This window comes from Aspergillus tanneri (assembly GCF_003426965.1).
Source record: "Aspergillus tanneri strain NIH1004 chromosome Unknown AapTan_13_pilon_pilon_pilon, whole genome shotgun sequence".
Lineage (NCBI taxonomy): Eukaryota > Fungi > Ascomycota > Eurotiomycetes > Eurotiales > Aspergillaceae > Aspergillus > Aspergillus tanneri.
Window position 1 is genome coordinate 19150 of NW_022984640.1, and position 27029 is coordinate 46178.

The 27029-nt window shown below is 49.5% G+C and overlaps 7 protein-coding genes across 7 annotated transcripts; 4 read left to right on the forward strand and 3 right to left on the reverse strand.

Moving 5' to 3' along the window:
• Positions 1 to 20: 20 nt before the first annotated feature.
• ATNIH1004_001965 (uncharacterized protein) lies at positions 21 to 1346 on the forward strand (the record flags this gene model as incomplete). The annotated part of the gene is made up of 3 exons (XM_033566660.1): positions 21 to 126; positions 166 to 494; positions 867 to 1346. The coding sequence occupies 3 exons, from the start codon at positions 21 to 23 to the stop codon at positions 1344 to 1346; spliced, it is 915 nt and encodes a 304-aa protein (XP_033420725.1).
• A 1052-nt stretch (positions 1347 to 2398) lies between these two features.
• ATNIH1004_001966 (uncharacterized protein) lies at positions 2399 to 2953 on the reverse strand (the record flags this gene model as incomplete). The annotated part of the gene is made up of 2 exons (XM_033566661.1): positions 2399 to 2731; positions 2822 to 2953. The coding sequence occupies 2 exons, from the start codon at positions 2951 to 2953 to the stop codon at positions 2399 to 2401; spliced, it is 465 nt and encodes a 154-aa protein (XP_033420726.1).
• A 55-nt stretch (positions 2954 to 3008) lies between these two features.
• ATNIH1004_001967 (uncharacterized protein) lies at positions 3009 to 3465 on the forward strand (the record flags this gene model as incomplete). Its single annotated transcript, XM_033566662.1, has 2 exons — positions 3009 to 3264; positions 3296 to 3465. 2 exons carry the CDS (start codon positions 3009 to 3011, stop codon positions 3463 to 3465), a joined length of 426 nt encoding a protein of 141 aa, XP_033420727.1.
• A 5243-nt stretch (positions 3466 to 8708) lies between these two features.
• ATNIH1004_001968 (uncharacterized protein) lies at positions 8709 to 9158 on the forward strand (the record flags this gene model as incomplete). The annotated part of the gene is made up of 1 exon (XM_033566663.1): positions 8709 to 9158. One exon carries the CDS (start codon positions 8709 to 8711, stop codon positions 9156 to 9158), a length of 450 nt encoding a protein of 149 aa, XP_033420728.1.
• A 2295-nt stretch (positions 9159 to 11453) lies between these two features.
• On the reverse strand, positions 11454 to 12275 carry ATNIH1004_001969 (uncharacterized protein; the record flags this gene model as incomplete). Its single annotated transcript, XM_033566664.1, has 2 exons — positions 11454 to 11941; positions 12005 to 12275. 2 exons carry the CDS (start codon positions 12273 to 12275, stop codon positions 11454 to 11456), a joined length of 759 nt encoding a protein of 252 aa, XP_033420729.1.
• Positions 12276 to 17838: 5563 nt separating this feature from the next.
• Positions 17839 to 22415, reverse strand: ATNIH1004_001970 (uncharacterized protein; the record flags this gene model as incomplete). The annotated part of the gene is made up of 9 exons (XM_033566665.1): positions 17839 to 18073; positions 18375 to 18463; positions 18856 to 18908; positions 19046 to 19119; positions 19802 to 20068; positions 20328 to 20756; positions 20814 to 21068; positions 21113 to 21333; positions 22188 to 22415. 9 exons carry the CDS (start codon positions 22413 to 22415, stop codon positions 17839 to 17841), a joined length of 1851 nt encoding a protein of 616 aa, XP_033420730.1.
• A 2379-nt stretch (positions 22416 to 24794) lies between these two features.
• Positions 24795 to 25133, forward strand: ATNIH1004_001971 (uncharacterized protein; the record flags this gene model as incomplete). The annotated part of the gene is made up of 1 exon (XM_033566666.1): positions 24795 to 25133. One exon carries the CDS (start codon positions 24795 to 24797, stop codon positions 25131 to 25133), a length of 339 nt encoding a protein of 112 aa, XP_033420731.1.
• Between the last annotated feature and the right edge of the window lie 1896 nt (positions 25134 to 27029).

A 27029-nucleotide genomic window follows, 5' to 3' on the forward strand; every position in this document is an offset into this window, starting at 1 on the left:
CGGGGATTCAAGGGTAATGCATGCGTTTGTTGCTACCCTGGGCCCTGGATAAAGCTGCTGAAGTCTGCCAGGCCGCAGCAATCTTCGCGCCGCAGTACGGCGCACCTGCGGCGGTCAATCAAGACGGTACCAGGAGAAATGAATGGAAAAGTTGATCAAAAACAGATGACCATGCCAGACTGGCCTTAATCTACCCACGGCTTCAGAACACACAAAACGACCTTGAACGAAAGGTGAACGCTCAACCTGGCAAGAATCTCGCTGCTGTGAAGCGAATCCAGCCTGAAGTCTGGCTTTTCATGGGGAAATTCTCTACTACTGGTCCGTGCAGGCGCTCATCACTTTCATCGGCGTTTCACATCACGCTGGGGCTATTTTGGTGCCGATACGGCACGTGCGGCACTCGAGTCCCAGGCGAAAGGCCGAAACACGCTAACGTCGATCAACTGGCGGCTGGAAACAGCAATGCCCCACTTGCGGGCTCATCGCCAGTGGTCTGCAACGCTTCGAGCGCACTTGCGGCTACCCTCAAGATCAGAGCCTGCTGAAATCTCCTTTCGTCAATAGATTTCAGGAGAATGCTTCCAGTGCAGTTCTCATCCAGATGCCAAAGTCACGGAAATTATTACATCACTAAATGGAAAAAAAGAGCAAAACGTACTTTTACCACCGACAAAATATCTATATTCACGCTATGATCCAATATACAGAGATGGAAAAATTACTTGCGATACCCATCGACGTGGTGATCACGCACGGTTCCAGCGGTCAATATGGCTTGCAACTCTTGGAAAGCTGAACCTTGGCTCTGCCATCGCCGCTTTTTGGTTTATACGGTCCCAGGTTAAGCTGCACTATATCTTCAGGCGGAGTCATTTCTCGGTCCGGAAGGGCATCCTCGGGCCCATGCCGTTGATACTGTGCTCACTCCTCAGGATAGGCAGCCTCGCCGCAACAAAGATAGACGGGGAACCATCGGGCGTTTCGCCGCGGGCCGGTTTTCGAAAACATCAGTATTCGCGCCCCTGCACGCGTCGGCGTGGAAACCTGCTCTGACGCGCTGGAACTCTCTCCACCGGCTTCTCTGCCACTCACCGACACCCGCCACGGCCAGAGTGGAGGAGATGCCGGATTTTCAAGAAAGTAGAGATCATCCGCTGAAATCCGCCACTTTAGTGACCTCAAAAGGTTATTCTGCGAACCTTTCCGCGGCCCTCCTCAATCGTTTAACATCTCCGAGTAGCATCCGCACCGCTCCCTCCAACAAGTCCGGAATACATGAAGAGCTTTGGAAGTACTGGAGAAATTACACGGTCCGTGCGTTCCAGGCTCTGTTGCGGGATTAGATTGCCTACAATGAACAGAGCATTGAACCCACTTATTCCAGGCTTTTTTTGGAAGCCATTGGGCGACAGCCAGGACACAGTTAGAACCATCGTATCTGGTGAGCCATGATATTAGGCCTTCCGTTGATAGTGGCTATTATATGTGTGAGGTCTCGGTAACGAGCTGAATGCGCGGAGACACTACGAAGTGCAGAAAAGGAAGTGTATCTATATGGGAGAGGAAGATAAAGACCAATATGTACATAACCTAATCTTGCTGGCCTTCAAATTCAGGCCCGATAAACACTTCGCGCACCTGACTAAGCATCTGCCGAAAGCTGCAAAGGTCTAGCCATCAGCGCTTCCTGAGGCAGCCTCCTAACAAAGGAGCACACAAGACCCTGTATAACTATGAGAAACAGGATACAAGCATCCTCTGGCAGCACTAGAAATTTATATCCAAGTTAAACCAATGCCTGGGATTAGATAAATAATGGAATAAAATCTGTAACCATATCATGAAACTATAAGCCCAGTTTAATACCTTTTTACCCAAGCATAAAATTAGGAATAAGCGAGGAGGGTGATCTAGAAGAAGGGTGATAGGCAACTAATACAAGAATCTATTATATATATTAGGAGTTGGGAGTCAGGAAACAGAAGGACTTACAGGACAAGAAATCCAACCCAGGGAAAGGGCTGGAGACGAATATAGGAAATTAATAGTTAAGGCTGTGATACAATTCCTTCTCAGCCACAAGGCACCGACCTAAAAACAAAACAACAAAGGAATACTATATGAAATGCGACCAATAACACTCATCAAGAGGAATTACATACAGCCTCAAACTGCACACAACTTCAAATATGCAAAATAAATATAAGTAGCAGCCCGTTAAAAGCAGTAAATAAAATGGCAAGCACATCCTATGCACACGAATCTATACCAAACTCATGGGCATGCGATATAATACGATCTAATCCGGGCAACTATCTAAGCAGGAACTGTCTCTTAAATGCATTAGCAATCTCATGCGGCTGGTTTACTGGATTGAAACCTGCATGCGTAGGCTTCATAAAGGAACAAGAGCGGCCGGATCGGTTTTGGGTAGGGAAGAGTCGCCGGTTGCGCGGCATTGCCGTAATTTTGAGGCCGTAGCTTCGGTATCTGGTTGTTCCGGCGCTCCATACAAAGGCAAAGGCGGCGGTATTGATGGGGGGACACGCTCGCCGGGTGTTTTGGCTTCTGCGAAATAAAAGCAGATGCTCTCTAAAGGCTGCTCGTAGATGAATGGCTGGCACATGGTTACGGGTGCCCCGATCGAAACGCGGATTTGCGTAAATTGCGAAGCCTCGAGCACACGTGCCGGGCGTCGATAGGACGCACGCACGGTGCACCTCTTGACCTTCAGTTCGTGCAGTTACAATCCACCGAGGATGTGCGCACATGCATTATCAGCCCCACAGAGTAAAACCGCATGTGATAAACAACTGACAACAAATCCTAAAGGTCGCTTCCTTCGGCACGGCTCCACAAATATACACGCACGACACTTGTTCGGCAGGGCGCTTGTCCGCGCAGATTGCTCCAGCCGACCGGTGCCGGGTTTTCCGGCATGCTCCGCCATGTTGCAGCGCCGTTTCTCCTGGAAGCGATTGATTTACTTTTGATGCAACCACAATATGATGAACCAGCAGGGTCGCTGCTGCCAGCTCCATCTGGAGGATCAAACGCCGCTTTACAAGAGGGCGAGAGCGCAGAGGCATAGAACCGGACAATGGTGGGGATGGAATCGATGTTGGAAATTGAAAGGCATCAGTTCGTCGCCACCGCCTAGCCACAGCAATCCGCGGGGGAATTATCCCGAGGAACCCTGCTTAGCGGCACTTCTGGATACTTCTCCACGAGCCAGCCGTTTGCAACTCGTATCCTGGTACGGTCAGTGAAGATTTTTGATTCTGACTAACAGGCGACATCGCATTGACGCGACGTGCTGCTGGAGCATTAACCAGGAGCTATTTTGATATCGTTATGCTCACGGATAAGGGCGTGGCTGTCCACGGATCTCGCGAATGCTTTGAATTGCGTAATGGTCGCCCAGTTCACTATAATAATGGCCGGGGCTATATGCCGGATTAAACCATAGTGCTACGGTAATGGAATGTACTCGGCTATTTCCTTGCTTTAATCAGTCATCTCCAGTATGAATTGTACTGTATTCCAGTTACCTTATAAACCACCACTTTCTTCTTCCACTAAAGCACCATTCATGGGTTATCCATGATGGCAAACAATTTCTCTACAGAGCACCTTAAGTAACCTGGATCGTGCGTCAGTGTCTCCATGATCCATGCCCGGCTGGAGTTGGGAGCCGCTGCAGGAAATCGGACAGCACCCGCATTGCACGCCTGTTGATGGGCTCCTGGCAGAGATGCCTGGTTGCTGGAGCAGCCAGGACGCCGCCACTGGGGTCGTCGTGTTATCGGTAAAGGTATCTGTCAAGGAGAATTAGTAGGGTACTGGTAAATGATGTAAAATGATGGTTAATAATGTTGGACAGCCCTGGTTACATATCCTCACCCATGGTGGCCCGGGAGGAATGGCCAAGCTGACATGGCGGCGAGGCAGCACTGCTGCGTGCATGGGCGGTGGCGGATATGGCGAGCATACAAGAAGATGTAGCCCAATCCCAAGCAAGAGTTGCTGGGGGCCTTGACGGGGAAGGGAGGCAGGCTTGTATCTGTTGGACGATCTGATTGTCTCGGCTGGGAGGCGAAGTGCCGGACTAAGTCTCCAAATGCAGCAGGCATATTATCATCAGCAACGAGGCCTTCATTCCGTCGTGTGCCATATTGCCAACTAGTAGTTGGCGTAGTAGCTGCAGCGCGTCATTACTGCTGATGGAGAGTATCATCAGTCCCGTCAGGATATATACCCCGTCAGTGGCAGGGCAGAAGCCAACTACCTGGACCAAAGGAACCGCCGCCAGTTCCGAGTACAGGGACTTCCCTTATAGAATAGTGACTGGCGGTTGAAAACACTCTGGTTGGGCGAGGCGCAGGCGGGGAGGTTGGTGGCGCTCAGTACCTCTTCTGTATGTTTGGTGCGGTGACATTCCGGCGCGGCATCACCGCTGGGAGGATGAGGCCTACTCTGTGTTATACGTATTGATGGGGTTTGCCGAAGACTAAGTCATCGCAGAGAACAGTAACTCGTTTCTGTTCACCAACGAAGATGTTAAATTCCGGCACCTGAACTCTCATAGCTGTAATCCTATCGGATCCTTCCCACCAGATTGGCAATGTACTTTTCATCCACCGAAAGAGCTGCTTCATACCGTCATGAAGAGCCGATGTACTTATCCATGTATCTTCATCGCTGAGTTGACATCCATCCATAGAAGTCAAGTCCTATTTCACCAAATCAAAATTAGCCAATCCATCGACATTTTAAGGACCGTCGATAATAAGACCTATAGTTACTAGCAACAAAATGAATTTCTCATGTAGGCTTTCTGGCTTGCATTTAAGACAGTCAAGTAGGATTCATCAGCTAGGATTATGAATGTTATCCACTCCCAAAGCATAAGAAGCACCGCCATACAACCAATGGATCACCGCAGGGACATTATCGTAGCCTCATTGACGCCCTCAGGTACCTGTACATTCAAAGAAAGACGGTTATCACGGCCCCAAGAAGGAATTACCGTGAAACCTGAAATAAGATTGCCACTGATGGGACATATTCCCGCATAAGTGGATTGATACTCATCCATGGTGGCACCCTCATGCCAGGGGTTTTCCAGGGTTTGCAGGCGTAGATCTCAGTTGGGCTTAGGCGAAACAGATATTGTTGTGTAGTTGGCTATTTGGAATGGATAAAGTCGTGTTGATGATGAATGGGTGCGTGTGTAGCGTATCCCAAGGTTGATGTATGGGAAGGCTGTATTTAACAGGTTACTGTGGTTGTAGGAGGGAGAAATGGTAGGATAGCAGAGCAGCATGTTAAAGTCGCTGTTTGCTGCACGTTTTTCTGCGAAGACGCTGGTGAGTGGTTGAAGTCCATCTAGAACAGCAGCGCCTCGTGAGATATATCTGCTGGCGGCTCACGGGTATCATGGCAACGGAGTGATCGCTGGCACTTATACGAGCATACGATATTTCATTGTGGGACAACAACCATTAGTGGGCAGGTTGAAATACCTCAAGAACGAGCATCGGCCTGCACGGATTACAGGTGGTGGTCATATCTCATGATCGTGGAATAAAGTGGCTATTTCATTGTTGTCTGACACATTTCAGACTGCGCAGTCGTCATTTTGTTTCTGAGAAACGCTGAATTTGGACCGCCTGTTGCTTGACCCGTCCTCTTCCTCACCCCTTAGGTGTTCGCATGATTGGCACCTATGGCCCTTCGAAATCTGTGGTGGAATGAACTTTACAGCAGATGGGCGAGGCGCATTTATTGACCTAAAGATACTGGCCTTCAGCACAATTGCTTCTTCGGCAATCCACCAGCGATCACCCGATTGCTGGCGTGATGGCAGCGCGGTGGTGGCGCGGCAGCCGGTGGTGGCGGCAAGATCTATTCTTTGATCGCCGCGTGCAGTAGATTCACGGGTGTTTGTTGCTTCGTGCTAACAGCCGCCGGTTGTTGTCTTCCTCCGCCCCGGTCGGCAGCCTCAAGGTGAAGCGGCAGCTCCTTCCTTGTCCGGCAAAGGTGCTTATTGCTTCGACGTTTTCGTTTTGCAGCTAACATCAAGGGGTTCTACCAACTTCCATCTTAGTGATTAAAATATCAGCCCAGCACTTCAGTTACAAAAGGTACGCACCGCCATCTCCTGTAGTTCCTGGGGCAGTGCGCTGGTGTTGGACAGCCAAGGGCTCAATGGTAGTTAACGTCAATCTTGGGCACTCACGCAGCAGCCAGAAGAGGGCACAGTGGTCATTCTCTCGCTTAGCAAAACGGATGAGAAGAGGGCCACACAATCTTCCTTTCGGCTATTGTTGAATTCTACGTGCTCATCCCGCACAAAAACTCAACATTGCCACAGAGTCCCCTTATGGACCCAATTGTTAAAGAAGTAATCATATACGCCTTTGAACTTTGGTAGGGTTTACCCTGGAGCCAGTAGTGGTAAGCCATGCCCGGCTGGATTCCTACCACTCTTACCGCGAAACAAAGCTGGGTTTGCAGCCTTCCGAGATTTGCCCACATCCCGTCAATATATATCACAGCATCAAGGAAGGGAAGCGGTACAGGCAGGAACGAATGACTATTAGATACCAGAATAAGACGATAAGGTGTCACCCCGGTAGTTGAGTAGCATTTACTCTGGCTACTTCATGGAGGAAGGTCCACTCATCATGGATCCATCTTTTGAATTGATATGGAGTAAAAGGTATGCCTACGGTTTCATCTCTTGCGTTCACATCTAACCCACAGCGAGGCTAATGGGAAATGTACCCGCCTCCGGGAAGCTCGATAGAAATTCGGGCGAGGTACATCCTATAATCACACGATTTTTGAGCTGAATTTCTTCAAATTAGCTTTCTCTGGTAAGATTGATTGTGCGCGGGATCTGCAGAATGCTATTACTCTCTCTCTCTATGGCCAAATATCTTATAATCAGTAATTTCCACACCACAGCCACCCCAAGTCTGCCTGGCTCTAAGTTCAATGGAGACTGCATGCATGTCTGATGATGTGTTGCTGAATCCCAGTTTGGTCAGGCTGTAAACATATTAATGTCTTGCCAAAGGCGGGCAGAGCAATGACACTAGAAGCTAAGAGCCTGGCCCAATCTCATGGCTAAGACAATGAAGTTATTTCAAGTGTCAAGTCCTGAGATGGGATTCTGGCTGCATTCTTGGTGGCCAGGCGGTGCCCTACTGGGACCATGGGATCAGTCTGGCCGGGCAATGTGTTAGCATGCATGGCCAAGGATTCGAGAGGCCAAAGTCACCGTACGGACGTTGAGAGGAGCGTGGCGTTGCAGGCTCATGTTGCCAGATGAATCACCGGGAATGAAATGTGGTTTCTATTTACCTTGGACGGGGTGAGGAATGGCGTTGTCGCAGCTGCGTACCCGCACGGCTTTGATTTACCGCAGCAGCTTCGGTCGTAGGTGTTCCTAAACCGGTATATATTTCAACTAAACAATGTCAATCGCAGTATATATACCATAACCGGCGCGCCGTCTTCCACGCGAACGGTTTGGATAGCTAACTTCACCTAATTTGATGTATGTACTGGGCTTTAGCATGTTTCTGCAGGGAAACGGCATTCCGCTGAACTTCTCTCAATAATCCACCGCAAAAATTTTAGAAATCAATTCCGTTCAGAAACAGGCGTTGAGGTAACTATGGAAGCTGGCGGGCATATAAAACATCTACAAAGTCTGAAGGGCAGAGGTGTCCTTGGAGTGTACCTACGTTCTGGAACAGGCGTTCTAGAATATGGGCGAAATTGCCAGCTGCCTTGATTTTTCTCCACTGGAAGCTACATAGTTCGTGGCTACCAGGTAGTGCGGCAAAATTTTGAACCATTGGTATTGCAAGGTTAACTTAGGCGGGTTTGGAAGGCGGGATCCACCCTTGACACAATGCCAGGTGTTAGTGTTGAATTAGCTTAAGGTCAGGCCGAATAAAGTGGCACGTTTCTTCACAAGCTGGAAAGAATCCAGCAGAAAAATCGCTGATACCGGCGACAGCACCCTCCAGCTGCAAATCGGCACCTTAGCTATGCTTGCGCAGTCATTACCACGATTAATTCATCGAGTGCTTCTTATGGTAGCTGAGAGCCATGCCTTAATCCCTTATCTAAAAGTACTCGCACAGGTTATGCTGCCAACGCTATCCGGCGCGACATCGTGAATCAGAGGCTATGATGGGCGTATCTGCCGCACGGTTATCGCTTACGGCACACTGGGCTGTAGCGTTGGCAGTAATATTCTCAGCAGAACACCAGCAAGCGGAATGATGCTTTCTCAGCGCATCGAAACGCAGTTGTATGGTGTCAATGATTTATTTACACTGGATTTGGTTACGGTCGCGTGATAATGTTAGGCCATTATTTGCGATTCTCACCGGTGCGTTGATGCCTCTTTCCCTCTCAACTTATCATTTCATCTTTATGCTGGAGTTTTATTTCCATCTCCCTCTACCATGTTTTCAATTCTCCATCTCTGTTAAATATATCATTCCCCAGATGAAAAAGAGGGCTTTGTTGTGAAAAGTTTGGATACCTATCCTTTCTTGTTAGCTCTTTGGGGCGTCGATACTTCTTCTAAATCGAGCGAGTATTTGTTATTTTGCGTCGATTTGAGGCTGGTTAAAGGTGGTAGCGCGTCTGTCGGTGTGATTGGGCTGCGAGAATTAAGGATGGAAACAGTTCGCTATACTATTAAACGCCCGGCTCGTCGCGGCGGCTATACTCTTGTCGGCACGGCGACCTTCGGGCTGCGGTTTATTGACGCACCCACGGGGTGGCCACACGGCATCTGTGCTGTCTCCAGGGTCACGTATCGCTCTGGGGTTTTACCGAGTATCGCGACGCCGTACGTGCGTCGCTGCCGGGATGCAGTAATATCTACTCAGGCGCTATCCACACTTTCCAGCTGGTTGATCCGGCTTTGTGCCTTCCACCCGGGGTGGTTCGAGGCATCTGTGTCTATTGGCCGAGGACGCGACCCTGCAACATCAACGCACTTTCGCTCACCCGCATTGGGATTCTTTCCCCATTTGGACCCTACACCCAAAGGAGTGCAACACCTCCTCGTTTCAACTAGACCTTTCGCTTGCCAGAGGAAGAGTATAATCACGAGGACGTGACTTTAGCACCACCAAAGATAGGAAAACAAGCTCTTTCAACCCCGTTGATTTATTATACCCTGCCTGGGTGACTCGGGCATTTTTGCTGGACGCATTTAAAATAATGCTGGCTTTGACGTCGATGCCATGAGGGTCATTAAACTCATAACCGGCCCAAACCGACAAATTTCACCATGGGAACTATCATGTATGTCATGGATTATGCGTGGGACTATCTCAGACGTCATTACCCACATCATTCGCTGCAGATTGGAGGAAGGAACAGCTTTCGTTCCGAATTTTAAAGCTTCTCCGGTACATCATGCGTGATGATGGCGTTTAAATCCCCACCATTTTGCATTTCGTACTGCTACTATATACCAGTTTGCCGTATGCAGATGATAAGGCATTACAGAGGCTGGAATTATCAGTTCCATTTGAGCGGGCGATGCCGTGGGAATTTCGGCATATCCCTACATATATGCTGGCTTCAAAACCCTAACAGGTTCAGGGTGGTGAGATGGAAGTGGAGTACTGCTCAATACCGTTACATTTATGGCCTTCCATGGGATATAGAAGCCAAGTTTAATTGTGTTTGTAATTTAGACCCGTCCTTGCTATAGATTATTATTTAAGTGTGGATTTATATCAGATTGATCTTGTGTTAGGAATAAGAAGGTGATATTCATGCGTGGAATTCAGTAACAAGAGCTTCAATAATGAATTCAGCGCAATGTTTGAATGGGGGTATCTATCTGGGAGAGGAAGGCCAGACGTATATTGCAGAACAATAAAGCGCTGGCCAGCAGTTCATGCGCAAAAACAATTTATGGCGTTACCGGTTGGTAGATCACCGTACATTGTTTTACCACCCATTCGGCCGGATCTTCTCTAGTTACTAGTTCATTTATCCAGGCGATGCTTTCGTTTCAGTGCCTTTATATGTATACAATATAGCCAGCAAAGACAGTGGAAATGGGAGAATCAAAAGAAATATAGTAACGATTTATTAGAAAAAAAAGAGTTATTTCAAGCAAGGATGAATACATTTGGAACGAGGAATCAAGCAATACACAGGAAGCTATCTGCCACTGTGACATTGCTGAAGTGATCCGTTAATGTCACCTATACTCTCCCATTAAGGGGCATTTCATAAGTAATAGAACCTTGTGTTGGAGGACCCGCACTCATGATAGATGTGGAGGTGAAGACGGGCAGTATGTGAAGGGGCTGGGGCGTGCCAGTTGTATCGGTTAGTGCTTGACACAGGAGAGAATATGAAACTGTGGAGGTATGTCAAGGGACGAGAACCTGGTGCAGACATTTATCTCACATGAGAAGAGACTACCCACAGCACCAGGAGGATTGAACGTTGCGTGCTGAGGTCTCCCTACTCTGACCCATCTTTGCTTCTCCCATCCTCGATGCCTGTGCCCATCCATTCTTCCTTAATGCTGGAGTCAGGAAATATAAATGAAAGGGCATAGAAAAAGTGCAGTTTAGTAATCTGGGGATAGCTGGGGGAAAAGCCGAGATGCAGATTAAAGACACGGATGTATGATTTGGGATCAAAGGATAGAGATTATGCTTAAGATGCTGATTGGAGCTGAGATAGAATAAGAATTTGAAACGATCTAGAATAGCCCGGGTTTTGCGGGATCCGGATGTTTAATAAAAGCATGGGGAGTCGATGAATTCCCCAGGGTGGTGCTCTGGCATTATTGGGGATGGATTGGTTAACTGTTGGTTGAAATAAATATCAAACAACGTCTATTTGCAGGGAGTTCCGATGGGATCAGCCAGCAGGACCCACAGAGATTATGATGATTCCAATGAAGCTCAATTATACAAACAAGCAAATATAAAGCAGCCTACCATGCTCGTCCCCGTCTGCCTATACTTCTCTCGAAAGCTGAGCGTGGGCTTTATTCCTACCCAGCGGTAAATGTCTAAAAATAGATCTATCTAATAAATCGGCTAGAACAAAGCAATAGTTAAAGAAAAGCTCCAACAGAAGTTCTAGTATTAGAACGAAAATTATCGGCGTCAGACAGAGAATAATATTAGCCAAGAAAAGACATCACAAACACTTTGGTACACGTAAAGATGGAGGAAGTTTAAGTGTCGATAAAACACTACATTAAGAATTCGTAGATTTCTACTGGGCCAAAATTAAATTAAGTATATATGGTAGAATGTATTACCGTAAATGGCGAACATAAATGCCAGTTTTGTTTTGTTAAAAGGATATATCCTTGACGATAAGATTCATGGATTAGAAACTAGAGATATCTGATAACATCACAATCTTGAATCCTATCCCATAATATCGCTGGTGTATTCTATCTGTATACTATCTGCGCCCTCTCTGTCGACATGCCCCCGCACGGTATACTGTTGCGATAAAATGGCGTCTACCATCCTCAGCCCACCTACGTCTAACACTCCACCTGAACGCTGATCATCAAAATATCCACTACCATCACACAACCTACTCGCCACTATATCGTCGCTGAAGATACCATTCCCCAGCAGAGGCCCGAAAATCTTCCCAGGCTTTGGCCCGCGGAGACCAACATACTGAAGTTGCGTGGGATCCCTCCTTCGGCGGCCCGTGTACCAAAGGCGACGGTGGGTGCGTGAGCATGGCGGGGGCGTTTTCGGTTTTCGGAAAACCGGGGATACGGTTGAGGGCGTGTCGGGGACATTTCTTCGGTTGGATGCATTCCCTGCAAACGCGCCGAGAGCCTCAAAGGAATTTTTAGGAAAAAGCAATCCAGGGTTAAGATCAGTTCTACCAGCCACTTCCACGGGATAGTCCGGTTTGCAGAAACGCTTCCTGCTTCAGTCGAGGCGTCGGATCTCACCGTGCTTGAGGTTGTTGGGATATGTTGCTTGAGGTGGGAACCCGGGCCATTTGTCCAGCGAGGCTGGGAGACCCATGAGTCCTCGGGTGCGACGCCCAGACCAGGAGGTGGCGCTCCTTGCTGGGTTTTGCATGGAAGACGTGGAGTGCATTGGGAAGCCAATTGAAATGATCACGCAGGTGAATGTCTCGCCAGTTTCACGTAGAAACACCAACTGATGGGGTTGCGGTGGTGCGGGGTTTCTGTGAGTTGGCAGGCGTGTATGAGACATGGAGGCGTGCGCTGGCGGGATGAAGCAGGTTGCCCGGTAGCTGGGAAAGGTGTCATGCATGTAATGCCACGGAATCATGGGTACGTGCTGCATAATACGGTTTGGTAGTGCCGTATTGATAGATTGATTACCGTCAGGTCGGCCAGTTCCGATGAAACCGCCTCTTCTGGCTTATAAAGCATGCCATTCCCAGAATTTGGTGGCCCCGGGGTGCTGCTGCGGAATGGCGTTTCCCTAAAAGATCCAAGGACGATGTGGCTCAGTTTACGTAACTCTAGCTCCAGGACAGTAAAAGACTTCAGAGGTATGAAGTTGTATTGACATTTTGCTTATAATTTCTACCTCGAATTCAGCCGCTGTGACTAGTCACAATATAGAAAGGAGAATCTAGGTTGCTGCAGTATGAACAGAGTGTCAGTAGTAAATGGGGCGGTTCGGTATATTATTTTGGGATATAATAGTCATGCAATGCACATGGGCCATTGCCGTTAGGAAAATCAAACATACAAAATATTCTGAAATTGTACCAGAGTAGATATCACGCTGGAAGCGCCGCATGCAAAAAGAAAAACAAGATCAGAAGCATGCGCCTCCATCATTCCGTGAGTGGAGCTACATGGATCGGTCACAGGTAGGCCTCCGCCTCTTGCCGTTTGCATCTTCAAGCCTCCCGGACCGCAGCTTCGCTGTACGTGGCTGAGCCGTATTTGTCAGAATCTTCTCGTTCGAAGATCATCACATCAACACGTTTCGGAATAAATCGGATGTTGAGCTACAGTTCCTGGGCCTCGCTTCGTGTTTTCAGCCATAACGCGTCCGGTGCGAATTTCAGCGAACAACTTTGCAAGCAGGCGCTATATTTACTCGTGAGTCTCAGGTCGAGGACTTCCTACGAACAGGATTAACAATATTTCCAGAGATTCCATTAGGGATGCACGCCCGTCCTTCCGGCAGTCCATTACTTGGGACCCACCACTTTTGCACCTGATCTTGAGAATCCTGACTCAGGATTCTGCTCTTAATATGATGTCGATGCGTTTGCGACATGCAGGCGTTTGTTTCTCGCGCACGGGTCATTTCATTGGTTTCTGTTGTTTTGTGAGAGATACATGTCGCTCGTGTGTTAAGACGCGGTAATTAAGTGAAGCTGATGGGTCTTTAATGTCCATATTTGGGTGGCATCTCGGTTGGACGTTAAGTATGACCGTCGGGGTCACGTGTAACCGTGAGGGCTGACCAGAACCATCATCCATCCGCTCTGAGCTTCATATGCTCACCATCCTTTCCTGGTAATTAAGTTTCATCCCCTGGCCCGGATTGGCATCTTATCGAGCGATGTTTTATCTAATTGCCCCTAATTAGAAGTGGCCTGTTGGGGTGCAGTAATGCAGATATCGGGCTCGTTGGCACAGATTTACATTCTCCAGGCAGGCCATTATTTTTGATTTCATGTGCTTTTCGCTATATTAAGTGGGTTTTGTCATTTCAGCCTGTGCTGTTGGCGCTCTCGTGGATAGGCTTCTATCTGTATACCCACTCCAATACCACGTTGCAATTAGCAATACACTTAGCCTGGTACGGTTTGCGACGTTTGCCTGTTTGTTCGCGTTATTGAGTTGTAGGAGGGTTCATCACCTCAATAGGCTCCGCGTTTCCGTTTCTGCTTTTTCCGCGTGCCTTCAAAGGGGCTTCATCGTATGCCAATTCCCATCGCGCTGTTGGGACCTAGAGTTATGAAAGACGTTCCTACAGGTTTGAGAGCCATCGGGACGCGGAAATTAAACAATGCCTTCATAGCGCAATTTACAGAGTTCCATATTAAAAGGGACATGCGGTAAGCTGGGTCCCGGCATTCGCAGATATGAACAAAGGGGCCGTCGACATCGTGGTAGAAACGGCTGGGCCACTAATTGACTGGGAGCGTCGGCTGCTTTCCCATTTCGGCGGCTGCGGGGATATGTTCTCGTCAGGGGATTTGAGTGCAGCGATGTAGAGCGATTAAAGATCCCGTCTACCATGCGACACGTGGATCCTCAGGGTTGAGTCAGCGGGATGGTCGCTGCCCATTCCTGGGATGCGGGGTTCGTTGGGATATTCGTATGTGGGGTTAGAACCGTCTTGTCGCCATTTGGATTGCTGCTGTACTGGATGGATGGGGGCTGCAGGACGTTGGAACAGCTGGTTGTCGAGAGTGTCTCGCTGCTTCCGGCGGTGTAGTAGTACGGAGTATCATCTATATGTTAAGATAATACCTTATTATCCAGATTAGTAGTACTAACGACCACATCTATCTCATGTGGATCTCAAGGTGCCCAGGCACTGCAGCATCAGAGATATCATCGCCCGAACGGCTTACGAATACCGGTCTTAAACCTCGCTAATGTAGGTAGCCCGAAGTGGTTGCGCCAAGCGGTAATTAATCGGTGAAGTAGTGCCCTTCTGCATGGAGCAGCCAGAGCGGATCCCTTCCATTGGGGTCTTTCAATGGATTGGTGAAGGTACCCGTATGTAACAAAAGGTAGAATGGGGAGAAGCTGAAGAAGACTGTGGAATGTAATTGGAACCATCTTAACAATTGTTCGATTATGCATGCTTCCACAGCAATAGAAGTCTAATCCATGATATACATGATCCCAATATAAACATGACGTCAAATTTTTGAGATACAATTACGTTGGAAAGTCTCTTGCAGAAAACAGCCAAATGCTTTGTCCTTGTTGGAGATTTTGAATGCCGAGAAGTAAAATATCGTAAATTAGGATTAATTGCATCTGACGTGTTTAGCGGATGTGACGTATTGTCGGATCGGTTTGATTTTCAACGTCATGAGGCTGCGAGAAATACCTCCCGTTCGACGACGGTGGCGGGTTCAGTAGTTCTACAGCTAGATAGATATTTTCGGATCTTGTGCCATGCTATTTTTATATGTACCTAGTTAGATGTGAATGGAAAGTGTTATAGCACTATTAAATGAGTATTGGCTCATGTAGAGTTCTCACTTGAATTAATTGATAAAGAAGGGAGAGAAGGATTCAACAGAACATCCACTGAATCGGATTATGCTCCGTCGGCACCGTATGGTGTGCGTGGTGTTTGGGCGGCCTTAAATCTTCTTATTTGGAGAAAGGATCCGAGTAAAATTAGTAGCCGAGAGAACATGTACTACCCGGTACGTAAGTAGCCATTCACGGGGCCTTGCCGTTTGTAGGCGTAACCATGGCTCTCACGGTTGCCGAACCACGGCTTTATAATCTGGGCCTCCGCGGGATGGTTAATTCCCACAAATGGGATTCTGGTGGAATCCAGCCCTCTTTCCAAGGATCAGCATATAAAGGCAGCCAGGATGCTGGTCCGCAAACCAACTCGCGCCACATTTCATCATGCATATTTTTATCCCTAATATCCATTTCTCTATGTAGCTCTAGTCCAGCTGTAAATCAGGCATGCCAGGCATGCAGCGTCCACGATCCAGGTCTGATCCCGGCGAGAGTCCGACGGTGTCTGCTACAAAACTTTCTCAACAGAGCAACAATATCTCATATACATCTTCACCTCATCCATATCCGAAGGACCATGCCAGGGTATAGGGCCCATGCTCCCGAATGGTTCCATCGATTGATAGTGGTCGTGACGACCTCTCTGGGTACCCTCTACCTTCCCTTCCAGATAAATACTCCGCATACAAACCTCTAATCAATCCAGGCCCCAGGACGTCCGGCTCATCAGTGATGATCCTACCGCGTCTACTACTCTGTCTCGGTCTTCCGGATCCCAGGAACTCGGCCATCGGCCTCTGCCATCCTGATACTATGGATGGGCATGGAATGACATAGCTTACGAGTATTCTGATCTGACAAATACTACGATCCTATAATACCATTGTGCAAATCTTCAACGATAGAGCCTTTGCCACAGCTCCTTCTGGACCCCGGCATACAGGTGGGGTGGACTCCACCGCTATAGAGAATGTCGTCTCTGACAATATCGTAGCGATCCTAATGGAAGTGTGCACTGAATTGAGGTGGGATTTCATATAAATAGGGAGGGTATTACTATTTTGTTCTTCTCAGGAGAGTTGCTTCTGGATATGATCGGGAGGTCGTTGGGCGCAGGGAGAGGAGTATAAGATTGGGAGTGTGTCGATCGAGAGTAGTCCGACAGGTAGGGTTGTGAGTTTCCCTTTTTGCTTTTCTTCCTTGCTGTGCTTGGAGTTGAGGTGAGAGAATCAGCTTATGGGTAGGTGGAGTCCCCACAATGATATCCGCGTGCACAGGCTGGAGGGGAACGATTGTACTGGAAAGTCAGGAGAATATTTGCCATGGACCTGGAGAACAAGTATCAATTGCATACTTGAAGTACCAGTAGCGAATAGAGCTAACTAGCCCAGGGGCGTGTTCACTATTTGAAAAAGGTCCTGTCCTGCTTATCACTAGGTCGATACGAAAATTGGCTATGGAATGTAGTCCAGAATTCCTTAGATGAACACTATCATTTCCTCGGCATTTGGCCTGTTGTTTAGCTCAGTATGAATACAAAATTTTAAGTTATATATATTCAGTTACACTATGAACATTTGGCTTCAATGCAGAGGCAGTATTTAGCGCTAGAGTAAACCAGCCATGACTTCCGTCAATGCTTCTTCCTCCGCCTGGAATGCAATCCCCTCGGTTCTGTCTCCATTAGCCAGCCCGTCATTTCGGTCCCGTTCGAGGGATCAAAGTATAAACCACCCCGCTGGATTCAAAGAAACTGGTAAAGGAGTCCTCGCTAATGTCGACTCCCGAGCATGATCGTCTGCGGTCATCGTAGGTGCGGGGAAAAGGACCGAGATGCCGCTGCCTGCGGGTGGGTGTGCGGAATGCGGGATTCTGCTGCTGCTGGTCGGTTGTGTCGAGACGGGGTTGGCCAGGGGCCGTTGGTAATGAAGCTGACTATAGGCAATTCAGGTACTTTCTGTTGAGAGTGTTTTCGTTCTCGTTGATGGCGGTACGTCGCGTCCGGTGGCAGATTCAGCCTGATCAACTTCAAGCTCCCGGATAATCTTCTGTAACCAAATCTAAGTCCGGAGCCTGGTCGACGGTTCCCGAACCATGTTAGAACGCCGCGTAGAATTCGGACGACACGCCTGACTAGGTATGAAGGTATGTAGCACAGCTAGGAATAGTGCCGCCGGGGCCGGAAATAAAGGAAATGATGAACGAAGCCTGGACTGGCGGAAATAGATCTCCGAGGCTCCGTGAGAAGTAATCCAGCGGTGCTCTTAGCCGTTTCGACGCTTAACCAAAAGCCAGACATTAGTCTCGATGCTCTCTCAGATAGCAAGTTCTGTCGGTACACGAAAGGGATACGAAGTTGATTTGCCTGGAGAGACAACAGAACCATAACATCTCCACGTTATCTGTTTGAGGGCAAAATCCACGCTCCGATGGATCGAAGTATGCTTTCCGCAAGGAATCCGACTGAATCCATTGCTGAACTTAGAGTGAGATAGGAAACAATAATCCGAAGTGGCGGAACCCGAGGCGACTACGCCATCACTCACGGAGTACAGGAATCTTCGTGCTCAATCATGAATATGCTTAATCGGCGGGTCCTGGTACGGCGTGATGGAATCGCCTTGGCTCAGGAAGATTGGTGTCATGTGTCTGAGTCCTGGATGGCGGGCAACATTTTCTGATGACCATTTTTCTGTCCCAGTACGTAAATGCACCGGAATAGCCGGCTGGCCCATCTCCAGTTCTCGGGAACACTCCTCCTGTTCCTGCTCAGCCATGTATCTCTTGACAATGTAGACCGAGCTGCATGGCGGATCACGGACAGCCTTCCGATAGAGACGCGGAGATAACCACCGTCATCACGCGAGGTACGAGTGGAATATCGGCTACTCATTAGCGGGCATTCCATCACAGACCACCCGACTAACAGACCAATGAAGTTAAAATAGGTAGTTCCTTCATATCAACCTCCGCGATCTTCAGCCGCCCCGCAAACCGATCCTCGGCACCTATCAGCTAAAACGCGCGTTCACCGCTGCGTCCATTACTACGATTCCACTAACAACGCCGTAGCCGGATGTGTCTGGCCGCTGACATCTCATACCGAAAGAACCAGTCCTGTTCCACGGCAACGGGGACGCAGGTCCCGGCCGACCATCCCGTTAGTGTTGCCAAAAGCCTTCTGCGCGTGCACTGTAGGATCAGCGCACGGGTGCATCAGCCAACGCTATTCTCATGCGCCGTCACCGGTCGCGGCTTGCCTCCGTCCCAGTCAGCCATCCCGGCGGATTAATGGGCATGTCGCCTCTGTATCCGACTGCGCGGCGGACTAGCCGCTGCAGTGGACGCGAAATTAATCCCATCGCTATCGTCGACACAGACTTTGACATTGGCAGGACCGAACTCTGCGCTCGTGAGATATTAACGACAGCGACTGAGGCCAGTTCCTGTAATCGCTGTAGACCAGCGTTATTCGGCGGCGGAGATATAGTTTGTTGAGTCGGAGGTGGGGTAACGCTGTTCGCAACGCTTCCACTAGATGAGGATTCAACCGGCGTATACGGCGGCCATCACGCGCATCATACCCGAGCGTTTTCAATCTGGTAGTCGACTGTTCGGAAGGTCGAGGTCGAGGAATCTATCGTGACGTCAATGATGATGAAACATGAAATTCTGCTTGCCGGGATTATTTAAATACCCATCATCCGCGCTGGACTCACCTCCTACAGATTCACAGCGTTACTCTCGTCGCATGCGCATTCGGCGTGTACGCACATTCTATATCGTCGCGCATCGTGCACCAGATTGGATCTCGCTGCGACACCAGTTTCCTTCGCTTGCACTCGTTACTAAAAATTTCATTAGTTTGCACAGTTGCGAGCCATGGATATGCAGGATCAGGCTACAGCTACCTGGAAGGCGTGCAACCTAAGGTGTATTTAGCTCGTTTTTTGCTCCGAAGCCAGTTCCGACGCGTGTCCACCTCGTTTTTGGCGTGCCGATATTAATGTCCATGGTAAGGTCTGACTGGGGCCATACAAAATGGATTATATTTGCTCCGCCAATGCGAGGCAAGCTCCGCGGATGGCAATTTCCGGGGTCTAATCAGTGCAGGTTGAATGCAGCGTGGCGGAGGGTTTCCGGTTCCGAAGTCGAGGTCGGATGTTTGGGGAAACGCCCAACACTTTCTTGTACGGTATCTTATCGTGGTCACTATCGTTATGCGTGGCTGGGCTGTTCGGTGATAGATATCTATCATTCTCGATATATACAATATCGCTTGCAAATCTCAATGTACAGTCGTAAAATCGCAAATTATAGAGATTACAAAATCGCCAAGGTAGTCCTCTACATATGTGCATTGCGACAGCATTCCCCGCCAACCACCTTGGATGCGGCGTTCTTGTCAAACGGCACATCCAGCGCTGGGTTCACCGTGAAATCCGAAGGTCGGATCATGAGCTGGAAGATCTCAACAGGCTAATCTAATGTTACAATCATAGTAGATTCATGCATGTATGGAGAACTTACATCTGGAGCCAATCTTCCACGCGCAGGTTGGCGTTCGAGCGGCTTCCGCCACCACGTCCATTGTCGTCCACTGAATCTCCGCGTGAACCGCGTCGATGCTCACGCCAATCCTCTGCTGACTTTTGCGAGTGTGTACCCGTCCTCCGTACAGCTCCCAGTCGCGGTACTTGGTCCGCGGAACATGGTGCTGCGAACTGGGCGCGCTTGGCTGGATCGAGTTGGGGTCTGCTGCTTGATAGCTGCGTTGCTAAGAGGATAGTTTGTGGGCTGCGAGCGCCCTTCAAATCAGGATTGATGCGATGCGGAGTTGACCATTTTGATTATCCTATTCCATCCAGGCGGCATCCTAGCGCGTCCTGCACGCTAAGATAATGGTGGCCGTTGTCACCTGTGAAGTTGCCGTTAAGGATTGGTGACTTCGTTCACTTAGAGCTGAGGTGCGATTCCTCGACGACAGGGGTATCGCTACCATCAACGGCGGTCGCGGTACGCGACGAAGATGTGTTGATGATTCTGGGCAGCTTACCTCCGCGGCCACGTTGCCGTATTCCGTATGATGTTGACGCGTTCAGGATGCCAGTTGCGCGCGACTCCACGGTGATGCCACCTGCAAGGTCGGGCTTTGTAGGCAAACACGGCGGCACTCGTAGTTGGCCAGCGGTGATAAAATTGCACGATTAGTTCCGGTTGCGGGTCTGCAGCGCGACCGGTGCGCCAGTGGAGTGTTTCCGGCCGGTTCCCGTTGTCCTCCTCGTGCAAGCAGATGGCATTCGGTAGCTTCTTTGCCGTGCCATCGGCAGCTTTAGTCACGAAGGCGTCGAAATTACTTGATGACACCCGTCGCGCACCCATTAGACAGATTATTCTGGCGTGTTTCCACCACTTGCGTCTGGGGATCAAAGGCCTGCTTACGCGTGGAATGGAAGGGCGGGAGTCGGCATACTTATGGCACAGTCTGCATGGTTAGCATGGATTCATCAATACTGATAAGAAGGCGTTTCAGCACCATCACACTGATAGCCAGGCGGTATAGGCACTGCGTCCCATCACGGCACCAAACATCATGAATGAGTGAAAACCATGCGAGGGGATTGAAGCCAACGCGGAATCTCCGCGCTTCTGCCACTCGACCAGCGATTCGTAACCCGGAATGTGGCGGCCCTTCAGGTTACCGTTCAGCGGCTTCAGATCCTTCCGGTAACGCCGGGGCAGCAGTTCCGGTACATAATCAGATGCTTGCGTGTCCACGATAATATCCTGTGAATGTCTGAGTCACGTATAGACCTTGCTTCCTCCCTTGCCTGCACCTACATGGCAGGACGATCAGCGGATGATTTTCTAGGTGTGCGCATCCCATTAGGGATAACAGGCAAGAGGGTAGGAGTAGAAATTAGCATCGTCACATTCTTCTTGCCCGCGTCTCGAGCAAAACCTGGCTCCCTGGAAGTATCATCGGTTCTCATCACAGGTAATTCCAAATGCCGTATGGCCAAGGCTCGATGACGCGAAGCCTTCAGGAAGGTCGAACTCCGCTAGAGCTTACATTTGAACAGAGGGAAACCAAAGCATCAGCTCCACGGGATGTCAAGTTGCTCTATGACATGTTAGTTAGTCTTTCTCAGGGGTATTTCGCTGACGTTGACTCAGACATGCAGAAGTGTGAGGGCTGCGTAGGTTGGGGTTTCGCCACAAACCTTTGTGGCGTACATTTTCTGGGTTTCCCTTTTACGTCAATTACGGCCTCTTTCGTATGATGGGATCAGCATGGACCCAATATTTGAGGCTGGCCTACAGGGCCATGTACGCGCGCAGGACGAGGAGTTAGTCGACTTGAACATTTTGTGCTCAGCGCGAAGTACTCAGTTGGACCCAGGGAGTTCCAACAAGTAGATCTCGTGAGGAGATAATGGTGTTAGGATGACATGGGGCGCGGCATCCCTTGGGCGATGTGTGGTCTCCTCCTCGTGAAGGATTACAGAAGCGTGGATGAGGCCCCATTATCACCGATGAGGTATGTTTATGGTGCAGAGCTATTCTGGCAGATCGAGACATCCTCTACTTACGCCCATAGCATATCCAGGGGGCGTATTTGCCGAATTAGGAAGTCCTTTACCGAGGGATTCGGCGTCGGAATCTGTGGTTTCGCTGGGCGAATGAAAGGCGACAGGAATTCCCATAAAATACAATTGCCAAAATCATAATGAGCTTTCCCCAACTTGCGGTTTGCTCAGTTTGGCTTACGACTGTATCCACGTATTAATCCATTTGTGTTATTGGTATCATATGTAAAGCGTCATCATCGTTCCCTTCCGCCATCCCCGTTCCAGAAATATTCGCGCGTTGGCAGCGGTTTTACCCAGTGGCTCGCGGGGTGAGTAGCTCTCACCAGTTTCTTGAGTTTCTCAAAGGTCCCAACCAACGGGCAGCGCACGTCACCGCGTGCGCGGAAGCGCCGTTCGAAGTCGCATGGTTGGTACAAGAGACACGGTGCCCTGTGGTCGTAGGTGTGAGCGACAGGCGGTGTGCCATAGCATACTACGGTTCTCGACCGGGCCGCTGACTCCGGGTTCTGGGTCGCCCACAATCTCCGGTACTCAGTCATTTTACGCTCCATGATTACCGTTTCAAGTATTCAGGCGATCGGCGTACGGGTTTTGGTCCTAGTCAGTCGTTGCGCTGGTTCGTCAGGTAGCGCCGCTGCACCTCTCTTCGTCCGCGCAGCCATTTCACCAACGCCTCCGCATATCTGCCAGCAACGACTTATGCATGCTGATAACGGGCTGACTTCCAATGCTCACATTATCCAGGCCGGATCCGTGGGAGATGAGGGATTCGTATAGGCCGTAGCCCTGACAGCTACCTCTCTGCATGCAGTGCCCACCCCAGTACCAGTCCCGCGGGATCGGCCTTCAGCAGCTCTTCATACCGCTTGCTCGCGGCGACTCGATATATTCGCCATGCGACCCGATTTTCGAGCAACCAACGGCTCAATTGCAGCTGCCAGAAATTGCAATCCTGCCACCTGAGGCAAAAAGAGTTCTCTGCCGCGGTCTTCTGCTCCCCAGTGAGCAAGGGGATCCAGAAACTCTAAAGGACGCTGAAAGCGGATCAAAGTGGTCCAGAAGACGGAACAAATTATCCCATACAAAGTAAAATTATCGAATTTCAAGGGAAGACAAAGACCATTCAGCAGTCCGGTTCCATTTCATGCAAATTCCAGCGGGAGGGCAAGCGATCGGAGTCGCCAACCTTGGGCCGCATCCGTTGCGAGCACACCCTCTGCATCAAATCGTGGCAGAGAGTCCTCAGGAGGCATCTCATGGTATGATCCCGGCAGTGCTTGGGAATATCATATACATGGGCTGGAGACCATGGAAACGATATTAATAAGGTTCGAGATGCACCAGTGACTATGAAGTCTGGGTTGAAATCAGGCGATCCATCAAACCGGATCCGATCTTTCCAAAACTACTTGAATGCGTGAGAAGGTGAGTGGGAGTGTAATGCCAGATATTATCTGTTCTTAGCCCGGCGTTGGAACTGCGGCGGTGTCCGGGCGCCTGGAAGCAGGTGGAGGTCTCCCAGTCCCCAATGATAGGTCTCCATTCTCTATTTACATTTTGAGGGTGTTATATGATAAAATGAGGGTGAATCTAGCAGGCAGTCCTTGGCCGAATGCAGTACTGATATCAAAAATGCGCCACCGCAACCAGAACGCCCGTAGTTTTGCTATCATTATACACTCTGTATCGACCAAGACTGGCCGCATTTGGTGGGAAGCTTACTAAACTAACAGGCACTGGCAAAATATTGACAACCTAGAAAATGAAATCAAAATCCCTTCGGGGTGCAGGGTATACCACTTCTGAAATTTAGCCGGCTCGAAAAGTGTGTCACACACATCAACAGCTGAAGAAATGTTGAGAGCAGGAGAGATCCATGGGATGGCCTACAGGCAGCAGAATCGGATAAAATAAATCAATACAGAAATAGCTCATATACATGCCGTGAACGGGTTGACGGCCGGGAAGGAATGAAACCGCCGTCCGGGTGGAATTAGGGTGATGGCGCCAGCAGAGCCGGGGCGGGGTGGGGAGGCAATTCATGGGACTGCGTTTCATTTTAAGATTTGGCAGCCTCTAACGATAGTTAACCGCGACGAACTGGCGCATTTATTCAAGTTACCCTAAAACAGTCTAGTTTGGATATAATATTTCTCTATGCCATGGTGGCTCAATTATACTCTGTACAAATTCGGCATGCTGGCTGGTAGGCTCTATTATCTTACTATTGGTTACCTCCTTCCTATCCAATAATCGCTGTATTTCTTCAGACACCTGCCGCACATACGGTGCTTGTTCGATCCATCCAATCGCATCATACTCGAAACTAGGATGATAAGTTGCAGATAGCCGTGGAGTAATGCTACGTGATCCTCTGTAGGGCGCTCAGGCGATAGCTAGATCCTTAGCCTAAGATGCTTAGTCGGGTGCGAAGTGTTTATATTCGCACCCGCCGGATTTCGAACTCTTGAAGGCCAGCGATTGGATTCTGCACAATATACGTGGCTCTATCTTCTCTGCCGAACTCCTTTTCGCACCATGGCGCCCCATTCAACCGTTACCGACCCCCACGCATAACGGTTCTAATCAGCTCACCCCAGCAGTAGCCGCTGAAAGGGCGCGCACCTCGACGCGTGCAGCGTGCTGGCTCCCAAGTCGCGAGAGCACCGGAATTCTGTCAGCCCCGTCTCAGAGAATGCGCATCTATCCAAACAACCTGATGCTTCGATGAATCCGGGCCCAGCTGGAAACAGTTAAAGGAAACAGCTGTTACAAAGACGATAGCCCTCGAAAGGGAGCTACTGGGTCCCAGCAACAACAAACGTTCTTCATCGGATAATACGTTGCCGAACTCAGGACCAGATACGCCAGCGCGGGAACTCAAAGAGTTGCGGAAATAAAAGGGGAGGGCATTGCAGAGCTTATCGATTATGAAACGCGTAGAAACCAGAGTGCAACAATTTCGCGGCTCAGAATCAATATCGCTTACCCGACCATGGAATACCACAAGAAACCATGCCTTCCGGCCTATGCCAGGCCCACGCGCATTGGAAACCGCCAGCACCCCAGCACATGTCTCGGAATACATGGGAAAGAACGTGCGGGAACCATCAGACATTTATCGCGCATGGAAACCCATTTCAGCGAACGAAATCGCTACTACTACTAATAATGATACGACGAAATTGGTGGAAGGTACAGCACATCTATCCGCCTATGGAGGCAAGCACGAGGAGGAGTCGCCGATAAACCTGCGGAGACTTTCATAAAATTTCTGCACTGCGCCAAAATTCGAAGCGACACTGTTAAGCACCGCTGAAAGAGATGCGACCAACGCTGCCGTAGGCATGAACCAACGGATCACAAGGCGATGCGGGGGTTAAAACGCCCATTATTGGGAAGTTCGAAAACCGAGCGCGCACGAGAAATCAACGAGAAAGGATCACCTCCGGACAAGGAGTCAAACCAGAGACCGCCGACATGAAGCGCTTAAATACCCAGCAGACGAAGAAGAACATATGAGAGGCCTATATCGCCCACCTCAAAACAATTAGAGATTCCATACCAGGTCGACACGCAAAGGAAATATCGCAAGCGAGAAAGGCCAGGAGAAGCCAACACAGCAAGCTGTGCAGGCGCAGGACGACGACCCCAGGCAACACTGGAAAGACTTAGCAACCTTCCAGTCCAGCAGGGCTGGAACAAGCATGGAGGAGGCAACAATCGCGCCTTTAAACTCTGGCAGAATTCCCAAGGTCATAAAGCGACAGCAGTCACTTAACTTGTGTCATGGAGATACTATGTCTGGGAGAAAGGACATGTGCACCTCCAATGTCCCAAACGTGCGAAGGACGACAACCAGAGCAAAACTAGGTGGCCAGTGATGCGAGCGCTGCAGCTCCGGGCACAGAGGGAAGAAAATCCAAAGATATTGCCATTATGAGGACTATGGTTGAGCTGCTGGCGCAGGCGCACTTCCTACAGCGGCGTTAATCGACTCAGGGGGTGTCAGAAGCCCTTTCTTTATCAACCGAAGGTTCACAGATGCGCACCTCGAGCCTGCAATATAGGCCCGCGGAGGATAGTGGCCTAGATGGTCACCGCATCCGTTGCTACGGACGCTACAGGCTGAAGGCAGCCACCCAAGATTGCCACGGTGTTTCGTAGAACGATTGAAAAGAACATTCGATGTGGTTGATATGGACCATTATGATGCGATTCTAGGGAGATACCCTTGGACGAGAGAGCGGGCAAATGTTGACTAGGAACTAGAACATGGGAATACCGGAAAATACCTCCGGAGAAAGAAGTCAGGGGATAATCAACGAAGCAGAGGTGAATCGGCACAAGAGAGGGAAAGATACGCAGCGTACGTATCCACGGCTTCCCGAAAATAGCCAAGGTCAGAAATCCGTGTGGGTTCGCAGGCAATCGGCGAAGGGTGCGAATACCGCAATCTACAGGGGTTCGAGATGTTCTTTCGGAGGAAAGTAAAGGGATTCTACCTTGCGTACGAACCACGACCCCGCTGGTGAAGTGTATACCGCAACCGGGAAAGGAACCCCTTACCGACCAATTTGCCTTGTCGAGAAAGTGAGGCTCGCAGTTCTGCTGGATATATTGGAAACGGCGCTAGAAAGGGATGGTTGCGTCCCTCGAAGCCCAGCTGGCGCACCTATTATCTTTATTACCGAGTCCGACGGAACGCGACTCTGTGTGGATTACCACCGCGTTTGAACGAGATTACTGTCAAAATCGTTACCCGCCTTTACCACTTGTTAAGCGAGACTATGGATCAGCGTAAAGATATATACCAAACTTGACCTATGAGACATATACCGCATCCAGATTAAAGAGGATGAATGGAAAACTGCGTTTTCCTTTGCTGAGATATGGTCACTTCGAATACTGCTGTCGTATTACCGTTCGAGACTTTAGCCAACGCCCCAGCTGCACGTTCCAGTCCTGCTGTTGTCGCTGGCGCGTTAAAGCAGCCTACTAGACCATTGCTGTACGGCTGTTTTATCTCTGGTGACATTCTTATATACTCGCAGGTGAGGAGAACATGTCGCCCGAGCATGTTACCGCAGTTACGAGACTGCGACAATTCGAACTATACTCACTGCCTGAGCAAATGCTCATTTCATGAAAAGTGTAATGGAATC